Source organism: Kryptolebias marmoratus, linkage group LG6 (genome assembly GCF_001649575.2).
Source record: "Kryptolebias marmoratus isolate JLee-2015 linkage group LG6, ASM164957v2, whole genome shotgun sequence".
NCBI lineage: Eukaryota > Metazoa > Chordata > Actinopteri > Cyprinodontiformes > Rivulidae > Kryptolebias > Kryptolebias marmoratus.
Window position 1 is genome coordinate 9,128,573 of NC_051435.1, and position 16,848 is coordinate 9,145,420.

General features: G+C 37.2%; 1 protein-coding gene across 1 annotated transcript in view; it reads right to left on the bottom strand.

The window, feature by feature from the left end:
• Positions 1–353: 353 nt before the first annotated feature.
• abca12 (ATP-binding cassette, sub-family A (ABC1), member 12) overlaps positions 354–16,848 on the bottom strand; it is a 61,337-nt gene continuing 44,842 nt past the window's right edge. The window contains exons 57-71 of the mRNA XM_017423850.2: positions 16,440–16,548; positions 14,699–14,753; positions 12,878–13,055; positions 12,600–12,715; positions 10,123–10,285; positions 9,728–9,981; positions 9,142–9,346; positions 8,527–8,636; positions 8,103–8,253; positions 4,729–4,863; positions 4,106–4,209; positions 3,746–3,838; positions 3,523–3,628; positions 1,668–1,805; positions 354–1,168 (exon numbers count right to left, since the gene is read on the bottom strand). Coding sequence (XP_017279339.1) covers positions 1,064–1,168; positions 1,668–1,805; positions 3,523–3,628; positions 3,746–3,838; positions 4,106–4,209; positions 4,729–4,863; positions 8,103–8,253; positions 8,527–8,636; positions 9,142–9,346; positions 9,728–9,981; positions 10,123–10,285; positions 12,600–12,715; positions 12,878–13,055; positions 14,699–14,753; positions 16,440–16,548 — 2,022 coding nt within the window. The 3' untranslated portion in view covers positions 354–1,063. The remainder of the gene's footprint in view (positions 1,169–1,667; positions 1,806–3,522; positions 3,629–3,745; positions 3,839–4,105; positions 4,210–4,728; positions 4,864–8,102; positions 8,254–8,526; positions 8,637–9,141; positions 9,347–9,727; positions 9,982–10,122; positions 10,286–12,599; positions 12,716–12,877; positions 13,056–14,698; positions 14,754–16,439; positions 16,549–16,848) is intronic.

A 16,848-nucleotide genomic window follows, 5' to 3' on the forward strand; every position in this document is an offset into this window, starting at 1 on the left:
GGACCACAGAAAGGATGGAATAAATGATAAAAGCCTTAACATATTTAACATGTACTGAGGCAAAATGAAAAACTTTTTTTTTAATTAACCTGAAAGGGTCTTCAGAAAGCATATACTCTGCATCATTTAGGGTAAAACTGGAGGGAAAAATCCAGCTTTTCATATTTTTCATTTAAAGCTGTTTTTGTTGTTCTTTTTTGCTTTCAGAACTATTTTTTAATCATTTTTGATGAAGTCTAATGACTTTCAGTTGGAAAAAAAATGCTTTCTTTGCCAATTATCCAAGAAAATTCTCTGTGTAAAGTAAGTGAACTTTGATAAAATGGATTAACAATATTAAATACAACTGCAACAGCACTTGAAAAATAGTTTTATTTTGATCATTAAAAACAGACTGGGTATACAGTTAAGATCATATTGAGACAGTAGAAAAGCTGAAAATCAGTAGAGTCATTCCAGAAATGAGACATCCCCTTAGAGGATTTGTTAAGAAACAGAGGAAAAATGCATATTGAGGTTTGACAATTGATGTTTTCTTTTGTGAAATTTGATCTAGGGAGAATAATTACATATGCTACAGATTAAAAATGCACATCTTTCCATTTCATATTTAATGATAAGAGATTGTATGTCTTATATACAATCAGAGAAAGGCAACATTAAGCTGAACCAAAGATGATCATGAGGAATACACTTAAATGAATGTTCTTCATCCCAATCACTAAGCGAAAACTTAAAAAATTGGGTAAATAAAAGGTGAAACAGGAAAACAATATTTAAACACAAGATCTTTTAGCAACTTTATCTGTGTATTAATGTATAAAAGTGCATATAGTACTCTGCTTCTCATTTCAGATTTGATTTGGTAGAGATAGAAATGTCATTTAGCCTTCATTTGATCACTCAGTACCGTTCCAGAGATGAATCATTTTTCAAAACAGTTTATATTTGCAGTATGTATTTATGTATATAAATGGTAAGTTTATCATAAGTAGTGGCAGTGTTTTTCATCTTACAATGAACAAAATGGCAAAAGAAAAAAAAAAAAAAATGACATTCAGCTTTATGATGTTACAGCCTTAATGGAGTCCAGCCCATCACCGTCATCTTCACTGTGAATCGGCACAGTTTCCATGCCAGTATTTTCCATGGCAAAATTGATGAAGACCTGTGGAGGTTCAGTAATAATGTAAGACCCATGCCAATAAATAAGGTGATCATTTTCTCTGAAGGGAACAGTGATTTTTAGCTAATCGAATGGAGGAGCTTCCCACCCTAACCCCCCGTCTTTCTCCTGGCTGTGGTGTCTTCCAATCCCAGAGTCCCAGAGGTTTTAGAGTAGTTGAAGGATATCAGCTTTGGCTGCATATAAAGCTCATGGATTCTCTCACTAACTCATATTCCATTTATTTTCCCTCAGGCCTACCCTCTGTCAGTTTCCCTCTGCCCTTTTTTTTAAAAAAAAAAACTTTCTCTTCTCTGTCTTTCGCTCCCACTCATCTTTCTTCTGCCCCTGTTTCCCCTACCGCCCTCTCACACCTTCTCTCATCTCATGTTCTTTTTTTTCTCTTTCTGTCCCTTGCTACAGTCTACCCACCCCTACAAAGCCACACACTAGTTATCCCTCATTCTCAGTTTATGGCCTGTCTTCTTTTTTTTTTCCTCACCTCATCCAGTGTGGTCTGGCTCACAGAGAAGTGTTTGATCTGCAGAGCATTCTTGTTGGACTCCAGCTGGTTGAAGATGTCAGCAACCCCTCCAGGAGCATTTGGTACATGGTACTCCACCATGGCAGAGTGTTGGTCCTGTGTGTTCAGACAGAATGCAGAAACAGGGCATTGAAAGTTTGAAAAAGTGCAAAGGTCTGAGTATAACACAAGCAGAGTAAATACAGTAAACAGAACCTATCTTAAAAATAAAACTCCCTGGAAGCGTAGGGAACAAATCTATATTATTCGTTAGTCAATACACAGTAAGTTCTATATATATTGAGCTGCAGGAGTAAACCTGGAACACTGCATGTCCTAATAACCTCAGCTGAAAAATGTCTATGCAGCTCAACAGATACTAACGTCAATAAGACAGAGTAAAATACCCAATAATCAGAGTCTTTAAAGATTTAGCAATCAATATGATAACATGGGGTTTTAAATGTCTACATGAGATTGGAAAGGGGTTGATCACAGAGACAAATACACAGAAAAAAAGTTTTAGCACATTCACATATTCCTTAGTTAAACAACATTTTACTAATTGGCATTTTATAATTTACCAGATTGTGTTTAAATTGGGTTTTATGTATTTGGATCTGTGCTGGATTGAGCTGTATACAGATAGTATTGGATCACACAAATGGAAAAAAACGTGGACCCCTTTGCTTATTGTGCTGCCTTCAGATGACTTTTGAAACAATACCATATAAAGAAACATAATTGCTTGTGCCACTTCATGTTTGCTGGACGTGAAAGAAAGCAACAGTTTGTTGGCATTTTGTTTTTAACACCAAACACAGCAATATGTCTGGGTCATGTTTCCTGCCTCGTAGGATAAATCTATTTAATGCTGAAAGTCACATGCAGCAAGCGAGTCATGTAATTACAGTGACATTGTCAAACATTGCTTAATTACTTTTTAACAGTTCTCTTGCTGTTGATGTTTATGTCTGCATGTTTTTATAAAAGTAGTTTAATTAGATCAGTTATAAATGCTAAATATGTTCTACTCAACCATGTTTTGTTTTTAATGAGAAATTATAGATGATATACTTTAATTCTTCTTTATTTACTTGGAAAACAGAAGTCCCATTTTGACTAAGAGCCTGTTTTGTGTTAACAAAAAAAAATAAAGCTCACCATGAGGCTTTTTTTCTGAAGAGAAGCAGGAACCAAAATAAACCACAAAAACATCAGCATTCCACACCTTTTAGAATATGCTGAGTACACTTGTAGTTGCTGTTTTTGAGAGTGTAATTTTTGTTAAGAATGAGGAGCACCCAAGAGTTTTATATGTAAAAAAGACTACATTTTCTTTCTGCTGAAAATAAAATAATGTGCCAGCATCGTTTTTTTTCTGGTATAAGGCGCAATATTTACAAATAGTGTTACGTTGCCTTTAAAAAAATCAATAAGCAAAATCCAAGTATTACAATTATATTAAATTTTCTTTCTAATACATTGGAATATGTGACTATTTAAAGCTTTTTTTAAGTAATTTGTATTCAGTAGCAGACTTCATGTTAAACTCCTGTGATAGCAAATATTTTTTTACGATGAGTCTACTGATGTGTAAAAGGTAAAAAAAAAAAACTAATGGTAATAAAAAACACATCATATATTATTAGAAATATGTTGCTGTGAAATATCATCTTAATGGTACTTTTTACTTTTAGTAAAAAATAAAATAAAGTAAACTCACAAACTAACATTTTCAATACAATTTTGTTTTTCCTCAAAACAAACTATTGTTTTTTATTTCTCCTCTACAAAGTACTTGTGACAGCTTCAAACAGTTAAGAAAGGTCACCTTGAGGTAAGTGCAGGGGAATCTGCGCTGCATGAAAGCAGTGATTGCCTCTGCGTCACATGAGGGCTCGGCCAAGTACATCTTCACCGTGAACCCGGTGCCAAACCTGCACAAAAAATATTTTATAAACAAAGCGGTGTTCTTGCATATCCCAGGAACAAGTAAGCCAGCGGGGAGGGGAAGGAAGAGATGGTCGGCTGAAGGATGAGTGGAGGTCACTAACCTGTTCTTAATGTGCTGCAGAGAGCCCAGGCATCGGAACTGACCTTTCACCATGATGGCAAGACGGCCGCACAGAGCCTCACACTCCTCCATGCTGAGCAGCGGACACAATGAGAAAAAAAAAAATTAAGGTCATAGAAGGATCCTTTGAGCTTGGAATAATTAGCCTGCTTTTACGGTTCCTGTAGCTCTTATCTACCTAAAGCATATAGTGCTAGAATGATAACCAGCTCTGCACAAGCAAATGTCATTTTACATTCAGTCTTATCTAGAAAAATGTAAGGTATAGATATTAGTAATGTAGAGTATTAATCAAAATGTTTCAGTTAAAACAAAAATCTGTATGCGATAAACTTCATACCTGTGAGAGGTGAGGACCACGGCACATTTTCCTCGCACTTCTTCGGAGATGATTTTCCATAGGTGTCGCTTGGTGCGGGGGTCCATGCCAGAGCTCGGCTCATCCTACGGAGAAGGCAGGAATGAAACAGGAACAGCAGGATGTTAAAATCAATATGGCGAGATCAAGAAATGATCAGCAGAAAAATGTAACGTGTAGCAGACAGCGTGCAGATGAGTGTGGACGAGCAAGAGTAAAAACAAATGCAAAAAAAAAAGACGTAAATGGGAGAAAAAAACCCGCAAAAACGAAAACAAAGTAAAACAAAATGATGAAGAAAGCTGAGGGCGAAAAAGAATAAAAATGAGAACAAAATGAGACGATTTAATGGAGACATAATGGAGAAATAAAAGTGTAAAGCTACATGGAAGACCACCACTGGATAAGCTTGTAGCAGCAAATTAATTAACTGTATGAAATCTCTCCAATACAGCAGATCAATATCTACTTTATTCAAAGACCATTTCAAGAAAAACAGTGCACATTTGGCCTAATATTTCTTGTCTGGTGACCAGTAAGGCGATTATTTGGGCAGGTGCAGCAGTTTAAGTGTGAGTGTGCGGGTGTGTGGGTGGGGGGCTCACCAGGAGCAGGATTTGTGGATGCCCGATGAGAGCGAGTGCAGTGGAGAGCTTCCTGCGGGTGCCACAGCTGTAACCATCAGTAATGATGTTTCTGTGGTAATTCAGCTCCAGCCTCTTCAGCAGGTAGTTCACCACCTATAAAAGAAGCATGCTGGGAATTAGATTGCGGATGAGCAGAACAGCAAACACTACAGTTTTTTTTTTTTCATTCACCCTCACATGTTTATGTCTGAAGTAAGATAACAGACACCACCAATTGCAATGGCTGTTGCAAACCTCTAATTAATATGGAAGAAATAAAATTGGTCATCTAACGCAAGTCAAAAGGTTTAATAATTACTTTCCAAAACTGACTAAACAGAAAAATATATTTTAAAAAAAGACCATTTCACAATTATATGCTATGTCCAACTTGCAAACATAAAATTAAACTTTATTGGAAATTTCAGCAAATCTAAACAAACCTTGCTAATTTCCTATTTCATGAATTCAGCAAAATATTAAAAATGAAGTCCTCAACGTTTCAGTGTGCTGCTACTTTTATTTCCGAGCCTATTCAAAGCAGGAAAATGTTGATTTACAAGGGCAAAGAGCACAGAGGGGCCCTGCTCCTAGTTGATATTCATTCTCTTACTGTAATTGCTTATTCTGTCCAGTACAGCAGCACAATAAATTACATGAAGTGTCTATTGGCTGTGTTCACATGCATATTTAATGGTGTTTGCACAACAATGATGGCTTTACCTGGTGACTTTATTCTGTCTATGCAGTCCTGGGGCTTTCAAAACTGATGCAGAATAACCCATTTGGTGCATGTCAGTGGATTCTTTGTGTTTAAATCCCAATGACAGCAAGAATCAGGAACCCTGACTGAATCATAACCATTTCTAGACATTTAAAACTTTCTATTCTTGCTTATTAATCACATGGAAGTGCGTGCTGTAAATACCAGTGGGCTTTGAAATAGCCTGAGGTCATTTCCCATTAAACTATGGCCTTTTTTTCCATCAGCAGGCAAGTCTGCAAACCAGATCAATGAAGCAAGCTAATGCAATAGATACCTCAGTTCACTTAGTTCACTTAGATTTTCTGCTTTTACTTTGTAATAGGATTTTTTCCTTAAGTGTGGGTTTTTCTGTTCAGCTCACTGATCCAGGGTATCTAAACTCTGTCCATAAAATGACATACTTTAGAAAACTACTCAGTATTCTGAATCCGAATCTGAATGATTAGTATGCACAATATATCATATTCCTGCCAGGTTCAGATCAAAATATGATGCTTTTTTTTCCCCCATGTTCTCTCATAAAAGCCATTTTGCAACACCTTTGATGTAACAGCTCATTAAGCCGACAAAACCATGTCAATGTGAAATGACCCCATTAAGGCTTGTCTCATTATCCACAGCTACGGGACTGTCAGCGGGAGACATCATAAGAGGAATTCTATATATAACGTGATCTTTGTGAATTAGCCTGACACCAATGTTGTGGCTATTACAACCATTGTTGTCATTTCTCTGATCAGAGAGCAGGCGCTGCAACAGCAGCGGTGACAGTGATTAGTGTCTGACATCTATTTCTGTGTTTTATTGTCTATGTGTGTCTTTTGTGTCTCTGAGCATACTTGGAAATGTTTGTCTTCAGTTCTGCTGATAACATGACTAAGAGTGTCAGAGGCAATCAATGCTGAGTCTCTGTGGAAAATGGTGTAAAGTGAAAATGCTTTTTTTTTCTTCTTTGCATACAAGCTGGATTGGTCATGACAACTGCCGCTGCTCATGTCACTACTTTTGAAAAATGACATTACATTTGTGTAAATTTCTAAAAGTCAAGAAAGTCATAAATGTAAATAAATTCTGTATAGTGATGACTTTCTGCCACTTTGTTTTGAAACTATGACAACATTCTTGAATCTTACCATAGTTGACCCTTTTTATTAGCTTTTAGAGACTTCCTATAACTATAGTATCTGAGCTGATAAAATCTTTGTGAGGTCACACAGGGTTGGAACTGCAATGTGCGGGCAGTGAGGTGAACTATAGAGCAAGATAAATGGGTTAGCAAAGTAATTCACAAAACTTTTTTTTTTTCCCGGCTGGATCACCATGGTAATTTACAGATAAAAAAAAGCAGCTATGGAAAAAGGTATTTTTAGTGTTTTGGATTAAATAATATGGAAAGTGATATTATCCTCAGCTATGTACTGGTATTGACACAGAATAAAGTTGTGCAGGTATAAACGGTATGTGTTGGATTGCCATGGGAACAAAAACCCTGCATTGCCTGACATTTACTTCAGTCAAGTGATAAAGAAAATGAATAAGCTTAAAGTTTGGTCCGTTTTATACTCCTGCTATTGTATTGTGTATAAAACACAAAAGGGAAAAAAGGTTTATCTGGTATTTATCAAATAACTTTCTTAATCACTTTAATTTAATCACTTTTTTGGTTTAAAACAAATGTGATTTCCAGAAATTCTTCATTAAGAGACTGTATGAGACATAAATGCAATTAAAGATAAAGAAGGCTATGTTAAAAAGAGGGAATCCTGACTCAGTAAAGAAAGTTGATAACTAATATCATGGTTCCTAATATCTCTGTCTTAGGCTTAAGTTTTTCTTGATCGAGATGTTGCAAAACAATGCTAACATTCTTGAACTTGCTATTTAGTACAACATTCAGAACAGAAGACGACCTAAAATATGAAAACACTGCTCATTCCTTTGACTTCATACTTTACTTTTGATTCCTTTGGAATCAATCAATGCACCCAACCAAGTTTGGAGCAGATGAAAAAGAAGGTTAGAAGAGATACAAAAGAACACACTGGTTGACAAACAGACAGAGATTACTTGATTTATATGCAAAATGTTTCCTAAGTCCTTCTAAACTCCATTTTCTTTTTGTTACACTGCTAATTCCTCTCATGTTGGCAGCAGTGACAGACAGGCACATGAGGTAATTACCACAGAAGTAAGATTGATTATTTCTCTCAAGGATAAACGAGAAGAATGAAACCAAAGTGACACATCTAATAAGATCCTACCACCATCAATGCATCATTTAAATATAAAACTCCATAGATTTAAACAACATCCTTATTGATGGAAACTTCAGCTTAATTCTGAAGTTTGGACTCCGAGCCGAGTTGACAACAGAAGCTTTTCTGGTTCGCCCCTGACTGTAGAGCTTTCAACACACATCACTCAACACTTCACACACTCTGATTAAGTATGCATGGAAGCAATAGTTCCTAGTCTCGCAGAGAGAATGCACCTTGGAATTTCTATCAGATTCTGTGTCGTTTTCTGGATGATGTTGTCACTATGCAAAGCTTTGAAAGACAGTGCTGCTTTTGCAGCTCTTCCTTACCCCATCTATCTCCCTCTTTGAGATGCCACGAACGCGAGCATAGAAGTACAAATGCTCTTCTCCAGTGAGCAGATCATCAAGCGCATCCACCTGGGGACAGTAGCCGATGTTAATTCCCCTGTAGCGGCACTCCATGATGTCCACCAACCGCCTGGGAGAAAAAATGCAAAACAAAACAACGTGAACAAAAAACAGATTTGAAACAGCTTTAATAAATATGAGTCGATATTGTTTCTTTTGTTTGTTTTGTTTCCAGAATCTTCCTTATCACATTAATAAGCATTTGAATTTTTGTGAAACTGTTCTACAAACAGAAACCCGTTTTACTCAACATAGACTTTGCAAAAACAAACAGTACTTGAACTGGAAGATGTGAAAACATGTAGCATGCATGTGTGAATAAATAAATCAGAGTGCAGCTTACCCGTCTCTCTCCCTGATCTGTGCTGAGCCATCGGTTGGGCTAACATCTCCAGTCAGCATCTTGAAGGTAGTAGTTTTCCCTGCGCCGTTCTCCCCCAGCAGGCCAAAGCACTGGAGGACAAATTCATTTCTTTGTAACTCAAAGCACTCGACTACTGGGCAGTAGTAGATGAAGAAATACAAACAATCATAAATAAGTGAATAATTTCTCTTCACCTAACTGCTTTAGATTAGAAATAAGCTGTTTCTAGTTAAGCATTAATGATTTCTCTGAAACTTTATCAGTTGAATCAACTAGAGGATAAAAATGACAATCTTTCTAATTGTAATTATTGATATTATTTATTTATTTATTTATGTGAAATCCTTCTAAGACTGTCTCCAAATTCATATATGTGTTTACTGGTATATGACTGCATAGAATTTTTAAAAAAGTTGATATTGACAAATTTTTACCTCAAACAGTGACCAGTGGAAATGTTAAAACTCTTCACCAGCTTCATTGGGTAAATACAGACTCAAACGGTTGTAACTTAAAGCAACATTTTTACAACCCCAGTGTATTCACTTTGCTTGTATTTCATAATGAATCAATATTCCTGGTTCTGAGGCGTACCTCTCCAGCAGGGATGCCCACGGACAGCTTCTTGACAGCATGCATCTTCTTATTGAGATGTTGATAGACCTTAGAGAGCTGGTTGATCTGCAGCAAGTCTGAGCTGGCTGCTCCACTGGCAACCCGATGATGCTCTGTTACGACATCCTCATCCTCTTCTTCGGGAGCAAAATCAGGAACCGTCTTTCTGCCGAAAATTAGATGCCTGCAAAGGGGAAGAATATGTTTTCTACATCTGCTAGGTGTTAAAAATAAAAAATAAAAAATCTTTGCAATTTATTTTTGTCTTTCCAAATCACTTAGAAAGGCTCTGCTGCATGACTAATCACTCATCTGCATAATACATCTCACAATTGTATTGGGGCTGCAAGAAGACTGCAAAAACTTGTTTTTTTTTTTTTCTTTTTTACATTTACTATAACAAAACATCATCCATAGATTTAAAACATTGTTAAATCTAGATTAAAAAAAATAACTAAAACTGATCTTGAAGCAACATTCTGTGCATTTAATGAATTGCAAGAGTTTGGATGTGCGGGTCTAGCTTGGTTTGTTAGCTTACAAAGCATCCAAATGTTTTGCCCACCTGACTTTACGCATGACAGCCTTGTTGAGCAAGAGGCGCAGGGTAAAGAAAACAATGCCTTGGATGATGGAAGAGATGAACATCCACCCTAAGACCTCTGTGGAATATGGGTCTTTATAAGCATCAACTCCGTAGCCGCTGAGAATTTGGACCTCAATGTTTGATCTGGCCAGCTGTATCAGTCCGTTCCCAAAGTTGAACTGGGGGAAGATGAGGAATGCATTGCATAGCTTACTGAAGATCTCTTGGATGACCTGCAGGAGGGACATAACAGAAAATGTTTTTTTTTTTAAATGACAGACAGAAGAGGAGAAATTATAATGTAAAATTGAGTTTAGAAATCTCATTGTTGAGTTTCAAACACAGGCATCTTGACTTTGACCATTTATTCTGACCTCTTGTTTGTGTTGTGCTATTTGTCCAAGAAAGTACAGAACAGAGGTGGACAGGATGGTGTTCATGCTGATGAAGAGGTTGATGCAGACATAAGAGATGAAGGCAATTTCTGACTCTTTGAAGACACCTGCTAACAGATACATCCAGGGCAAGGTAGCAAACCTGAGGAAGAGACAAAAGAGAGCTATTTTAAACAAACCGTTTACTAAAAATAACTTTACAGTCCACCCTAAAATAGACTTGGGCAGCTCCAATATAGAAATAATTAAAGGCAAACAAAATGAGTATTGAGGAATAGGTCAGCTTTTTTCTCACTACTGCAGCTTCTAAAATTAAGCAAACTTGTGCTTTTAGGTGAAGGAGGTGATTTGGGGCAGTAGGGTGTTTAACAGACTAAAAAAAGCTGTGAGCTTGATGAATGTAGGCACCAAAGAATACTGAAAAAAGAAAGTGGAAAATACTACAGCATGAGGAGGGTAAACATTCAGTCACAATGCCAAAACAGACAAAGATAAATGACTTCTCTCTTTATTCCCCATGGTGGCAGCACATCTTTCTTTTTCTTCTCACATTATCTGCTAGTTCTTTTGATTGGGGTGTTTGGGTCAGCGAGGAACAGAGAAAAAAAGAACAGAAAAATTATATATATATATATATATATATATATATATATATAAGCAAGGTGGGAATTGAAAGACACACAGTAACAGATAGAGTCAGACAGAGACAAAGCATCTGCATGCCGTGTCCAAAAAAAAAGGTGCTGGGTAGGCAGACTCCGAGTGCCAAGCCATGACAAGGAACAGAAGCAAGAAGGCTGCAGACCAGACCAGGTGGGTGCAGCCTGACAGATGGAGCATTGCGATTACTCATTGCTTGGGAGGGAGACATCTGTCTGATAAATGAGAGGCAGAGTGCTGACTTGGCCTTCAATGATACAGAGCTCACTATGAGGCCTGAGAACAACAACGACCAACATAGGGGCCTAAACTGCTACAGTGGCTGAATAACATAAAGGAGTCTTGTCATACAGATGAAAGAAACATAATGTGTAATTACTTTTGATACAGTTCCAAAGTCTAAATCACTTTATCAGATTGATTTTAAAACCTTCTGAGATGGCAGCTATCCCTTATCTCACACTAAGTTACACTGTAAGCTCTGTTGCCTCCATTTCCCCGTTCTACAGCTCTAACGTCTTTGGCTCGAATGGGATAAACATGTCAAGAGTGATTTTTATATCAGCCTTTCAATCCTGATGCCATCTGTCTCTGGAAGGAATTAAATAAAAGGATCTGTGTTTACATTTGAACAGCAGCAGCCTCCGTATGCTCTGTGCTGAAATTTAACCTCGTAGCACACATAGTAACACCCATTAGAGACTAGAAATCCCAGTGCATATGTGAGGAAAGGCTGGGGTACATGTAGGAACATTGTGATATCCTCTGTGGAGAACACAAGGTCATTTTCACTGATTCACTTTTTGCCAAGAAAACTCCTTGGGTTCATGTGAAGAATAATGCTCAGGTTGACGATATAAAGCACCAATCTATGAGCAGTCCATCTTTCTGGATTATTGGTATAAATCATCTCTAGCTGACCTCCAACTGATTCTTAATCCCTTCTTGTTAACTACTGCTCCTGGATCAGAAGTCTCAAGGCTTCACTATTTGAAGCGCAGGCTCCAGTTACACTTCTTCTCTTTTAGGACCCCATATGAAAAGCCCAGTCTCATCTAATTGGTCAAAAAATTCACTCTCTGATTGAAAATTGCCAAATTAGCAACTGAGCAAACATCATAAAGATGTGTTTAATGACAATAATATTAAGTAATTTAGAAAACCTTGAAACTGTTTTTCAGTTTTCAGCGTTTTCTATGGGAAACCCTGAAAATCACTCACCATATTTTCTTCACTATGTGAATAGTGCACTCTATATTCATGAGAAGTATATTATTTTGGTCATAGTGTGTATTTAATTTATTCTGCAGACCTCTGCAATGTACAAACTGGTAAACACAGTGAGGATAACCATAACCCCAGAAGCTTAGTATAGTCTTAAAGTTTTGGTTTGAATTAAAACACAGACTTTTAACAATGTTTAACATGATTTCGTCAACACACAAGAAATGTTTGTCTCACCCCTAATTTTGCTGACACTCTGGGTATTTTTGAGTGATACATTCATGTTCTTCAGTGTAACAGAGCAGTAAGAAAAATGTTACAACTGACTAAAAAATAGATACACCTAATAGATTGTATGAAAATGCAGTGGTTCTTTTAACAATTTGGTTCAAACCTGGTAGATTTATTATGATGTTTTTTTCCTAATGATGTATTTAAATTTTTCTGTCTTCAACTGCCTGATTTGTCATCATAAACAAGTTGGGTAAAAAAAATTACATCACAGACAAAGAGATAAGTAATATGACACAAATAAGTTGCCTCTGTTTTCAACTTTTTTCCAAATTACTGACCCAAACAGCACGAAAAGAAGGGCGACGGCTCCCAAATTTTGCCGCTCTGTAAATGCTGGAACTTGGAAAGCAGCAATCACACAGATGGTCAGAGTCACAGGGATCAAATAAATGACCTGTAAAGAGAGGACATACCTGTAAATGCATTTGAATTTACTGAAATAAAGAACTGATTATTAATAATTATCATGTTAAGAAAAAAAGTCTGCATGTCAACATTTGCAATCAAATTTATCCATTTTAAGTTACATTGAACCTATTTAGTGAGAAGATGTTACCATGTCATAGAAGAAGTTCACAGTCCAGTAGAAAGTCTCACTGATGCCAGCAATGTGCTGGAGCCTCTTTGACCCACTGTTGTGTTCAGAGACTTCATAAATGGCGAAACTGGCAGTTGTAATTGAAAATCCTATCAGCACACACACAGCCACGAGGATCTGGAGCACTCCCTCAATGCTGTGGGAAAAAGATCATGCAGATGATGTGATTAGCTGCCAGTGACTTGAATTTATTACCATTCAACCATATTTATAAGCAATATATCATTATGGTTTGCCTTTTTTATTTCTAGTAATGCTGCTGAGGGGACAGCAGCAAGCCCAAATGAATCAATATACTCGGATGGGGTACATTATGTTGAAAAACGCACATTTTGCACAAAAAAGGGTGACCTATTTTTATGGTTTTTGCTTCAAATGATCATTAACAACCCCTGCTGAGATCTGAGTCATTTGAACTTATTGAAGTGACATCCAATAAATGGAATCCCATTAATAACTAACAGCTCTGTAGAAAAAGATGTATACGTCTCAGCAATAACAAAATAGGAAAAAAAAATCAGCTGGCTTCAAGTAGAGATCTTCACACTGTACTTGTGGTGCAGAAACTGAGGCAGGAATGCTGCTGTGAGTCTGCAGAACCCATTGTCCAGATTAGACCTTAGAAATCTATTTAAAGCTTTGATCCCTTAGTTATTTCTCATTGCAGGGAGCTCCCACTTCTTGATGTCAGGTCAGAACTGGTTCATTCCCTTTTCTCTCTTGTCTTGGCTGCATGCAACTGGACCACAATCACCACTCTCCTCTAGCAGAGTGACAACACCACCAAGCAGACTGAATATCTTGCATAAGGCTGCAAAGAGCATGAGTCTGGCAGAGGGGCCGAGAGGGAGGGGAAGGGGAATAGCAGAAAGGGACATGTGGTGGGCGTTTCAGGGCAGCACTTACTACTGAAGAAAGCCAGGAGCAGCAGCTACAGAGCAGGCTTGTTATCAGCGAAGCCAAAATAGCTTTAGAAATGCTTCCCATGGGCAGAGCTACAGCATGGTGAGAATCAAGACATGTGAAGGAATACATCTGCCATGTCTTTAACAGAGCACGGGCCAAATCAATATATCAAGTGAAAAAGCCAAGTATCACCCCAAAGGGAAGGGGGTGAATGTATAACTGCAGCTGCAGCAGCACCTCAGGAGGCTGTAGTAAAAGACCTGACAATGAGGAGAAACTAGTAATAAATAAAAATGAATGGGCTGGGATGATTAGGGTTCTGGAAAATAACAACCTTCATGAAGCTACAAAATTACTTCAGTCCACTATGGGATGGATTTGAGTTGATCCTTTGGAACACAGGCATGTTTGCATACATACATACACACATGCAATGACATGCAATGTCATCGCCAGGGCCTCTAAAGCAAGACATGGAGCATTTTTAATAACCTAATATTGGAAAGTTGAGGAAAATCAATCCCCTTCAGTGCCACCTTCAAGATAAACACTCATTATACTGGGACTCAAATCAATAGAGTAAGCTCAGAGAAATCCATTTAGAAAATCAAATATGGGGTAAATACTGCTGTCATGTATCCTCCAGCCCTAAATCCAGCCTGACTTTAATGTCTAGAACCAGAAAAATAGGATGGCTCTATAAATTATCTCCAGTCAACAAACAAGAGCCAACATCATTCATACTGACCTGAGTAAATTAGGAATATTTACTTCAAGTAAAATTATAATGCATGTTTTGTTTTTTGTTTTATCATGTATATCATTTTATGTTTGCAAGCAAATCAGCAGAAGAATACTGAGGATAGTCCTTACACTGTATCGTCATCATCCTTCCGGCCAAAATAGGGGTGGCTGGAAACTGAAATGGCTGTAATAGAAAGAAACAGGGTATTATATTATCAATGGTTAAAAAAAAAAAATTAAAAAAAAAAACACAAAAGCTATTTTTCAGTGCAGAAACCAAATGAACAGTGATGTTCTCTTAGCCTGGGACACAGTCAATTGGAAAATATAGAGCAAGATGATTTCATTTGCCAGTGCACACAGAGCGAATTGAATTTACTTTATCATTTTCTCATGGTCTTCTAGACGCTCACAGACATAAACTGCTCATCTTTGTTTCTTTGTTTACATTTCCTCTGATAGGAAAATGTGTGTCCTCCTGAAACACATCAAAGCCCAGAGCCAACAGGAAGATCAGTGCCTTGCTAAAGAGCACTTAAGTGGAAATGCTGGGTTTTATAGGCAATTCCTTCTTCAGTTATTGACCCTTCATTAAAACCACCCTGAATTCAGATTTCTCATGATTATTTCTGTATTTCTCAATGAGATATAACTATGGCTACAGCTGCATTTATTAGGTATTTGTCTAAATGTAACTAAATGGCTCATTTGGATCAACAACCATCAAAGTATTCACAATTTACAGGTTAAAACCAGTGTAGTTTTACTTTGTCATCATGTTTACAATATAGTATTTTCTGACTCAGGATGCGAGTAAAAACTTTTTTAAGCTTTTAAGGGGGGTTTCTTTGCATCTCACAACTCTTAGCGTGGGTTAATAAATGGCTCAGAAATTGTATATTTTTCTCCAGGGAATTCTACAGAAAGTCTTCCAGCACAAAACACAGTTCCAACGGGGAGTGATCAAAATCTATACTTGTGACAATACAGATTGATGGATTGGAGTGTGATGGTACATCTATAACAGTGGGCGGTTATAAACAGAAATCCTGCAAGACTGGGGTGCAAAAACAATCTGTTGATGATGTCTGAAGGTTTCCTGACCCTTTTCTCTGATACTGTAACAAACAAACCAATGGTTAGAAACTCTGTTTTGCTAGATAAACTGGTCACCTTGGAAAATAATCTCTCTGGATCTGCAGCCCTGAAAACCTCCACCACCGATGGTAACATTCAAATGGTTACACACCTATACCCTGGAGCACTTCTATCATCTACTGCTTAATTAACATGCTTGTCTGTTCTTCTGTGCATGCACTGTATCTTTATATGAGCTTTTTTTTTCTGCTTTCATACATTTGTGCATGTGTGTGTTTGTGCACTCTTGCTTGTGGCCAGATGGTTAGGGCGCAACTCAGAGCTGAAACAAAACAGAAAACGTGGGCCAGCCTTGCTTCTCATCAACATAGCTCCCCACTGAATGGCTCAAATTAGTATTCAACATGCATAGTTCTGTTAGTGTAAAGACACACAGCACCCCCTGGCTTAAATCTAGCAAAATGATCCATGAGTAAACACTGTTTACAGCTGTCTTTATATTTAGTGCACTAAAACATGCATGCTGCAGCTTTTTAAAGCTATCTCTGTGTGTTTTATGATAGCAAAGACAAGTTTTTGCTTAAAGGAATACCAAACAATTCCAGCAAAATAATGACAATAGACCTTTTCCAAAATATTATAAAATATGATTATTTTGCAACTAATTTAAATAACACAAGAGTAATATTGACTGTTGATCAAATTAAATGTCAATATTAGCACCCTTACCTTGTAAGTTTCATTTGAAATGTTTTATTTATAATAAACTTACCGTATTTTTGTGGATCTTTATCAAGTGGAATATTGGAGCGCAGGATGATGTTGTTGAGACTGTTTAGGTATGCTGGCATGGTATGATGACCCTCAGGGTTGAACCAAACCTGCAACCACAAAATCAAGCATTAATATCAGTGCTTAACACCAGCAAATCTAAATCATAAATCTTTAAATACACCTAAAAAATGCAAAAAAAAACTTCAGATCTCTCCATCTGGAAACATTTACACAGAGAAAAAAGGCACAATTGCTGCAGTAAAGCATATTTATGATGACACTGATGGTGCAACAATTCAGCTCCATCTGCAAATATTAATCATGCAGCCAAAAGACTTTAATTGGGATGTCATATATTAACTTTTAACAACTCATCAGTATGGCATTTCAAGAGATAATTAGACATG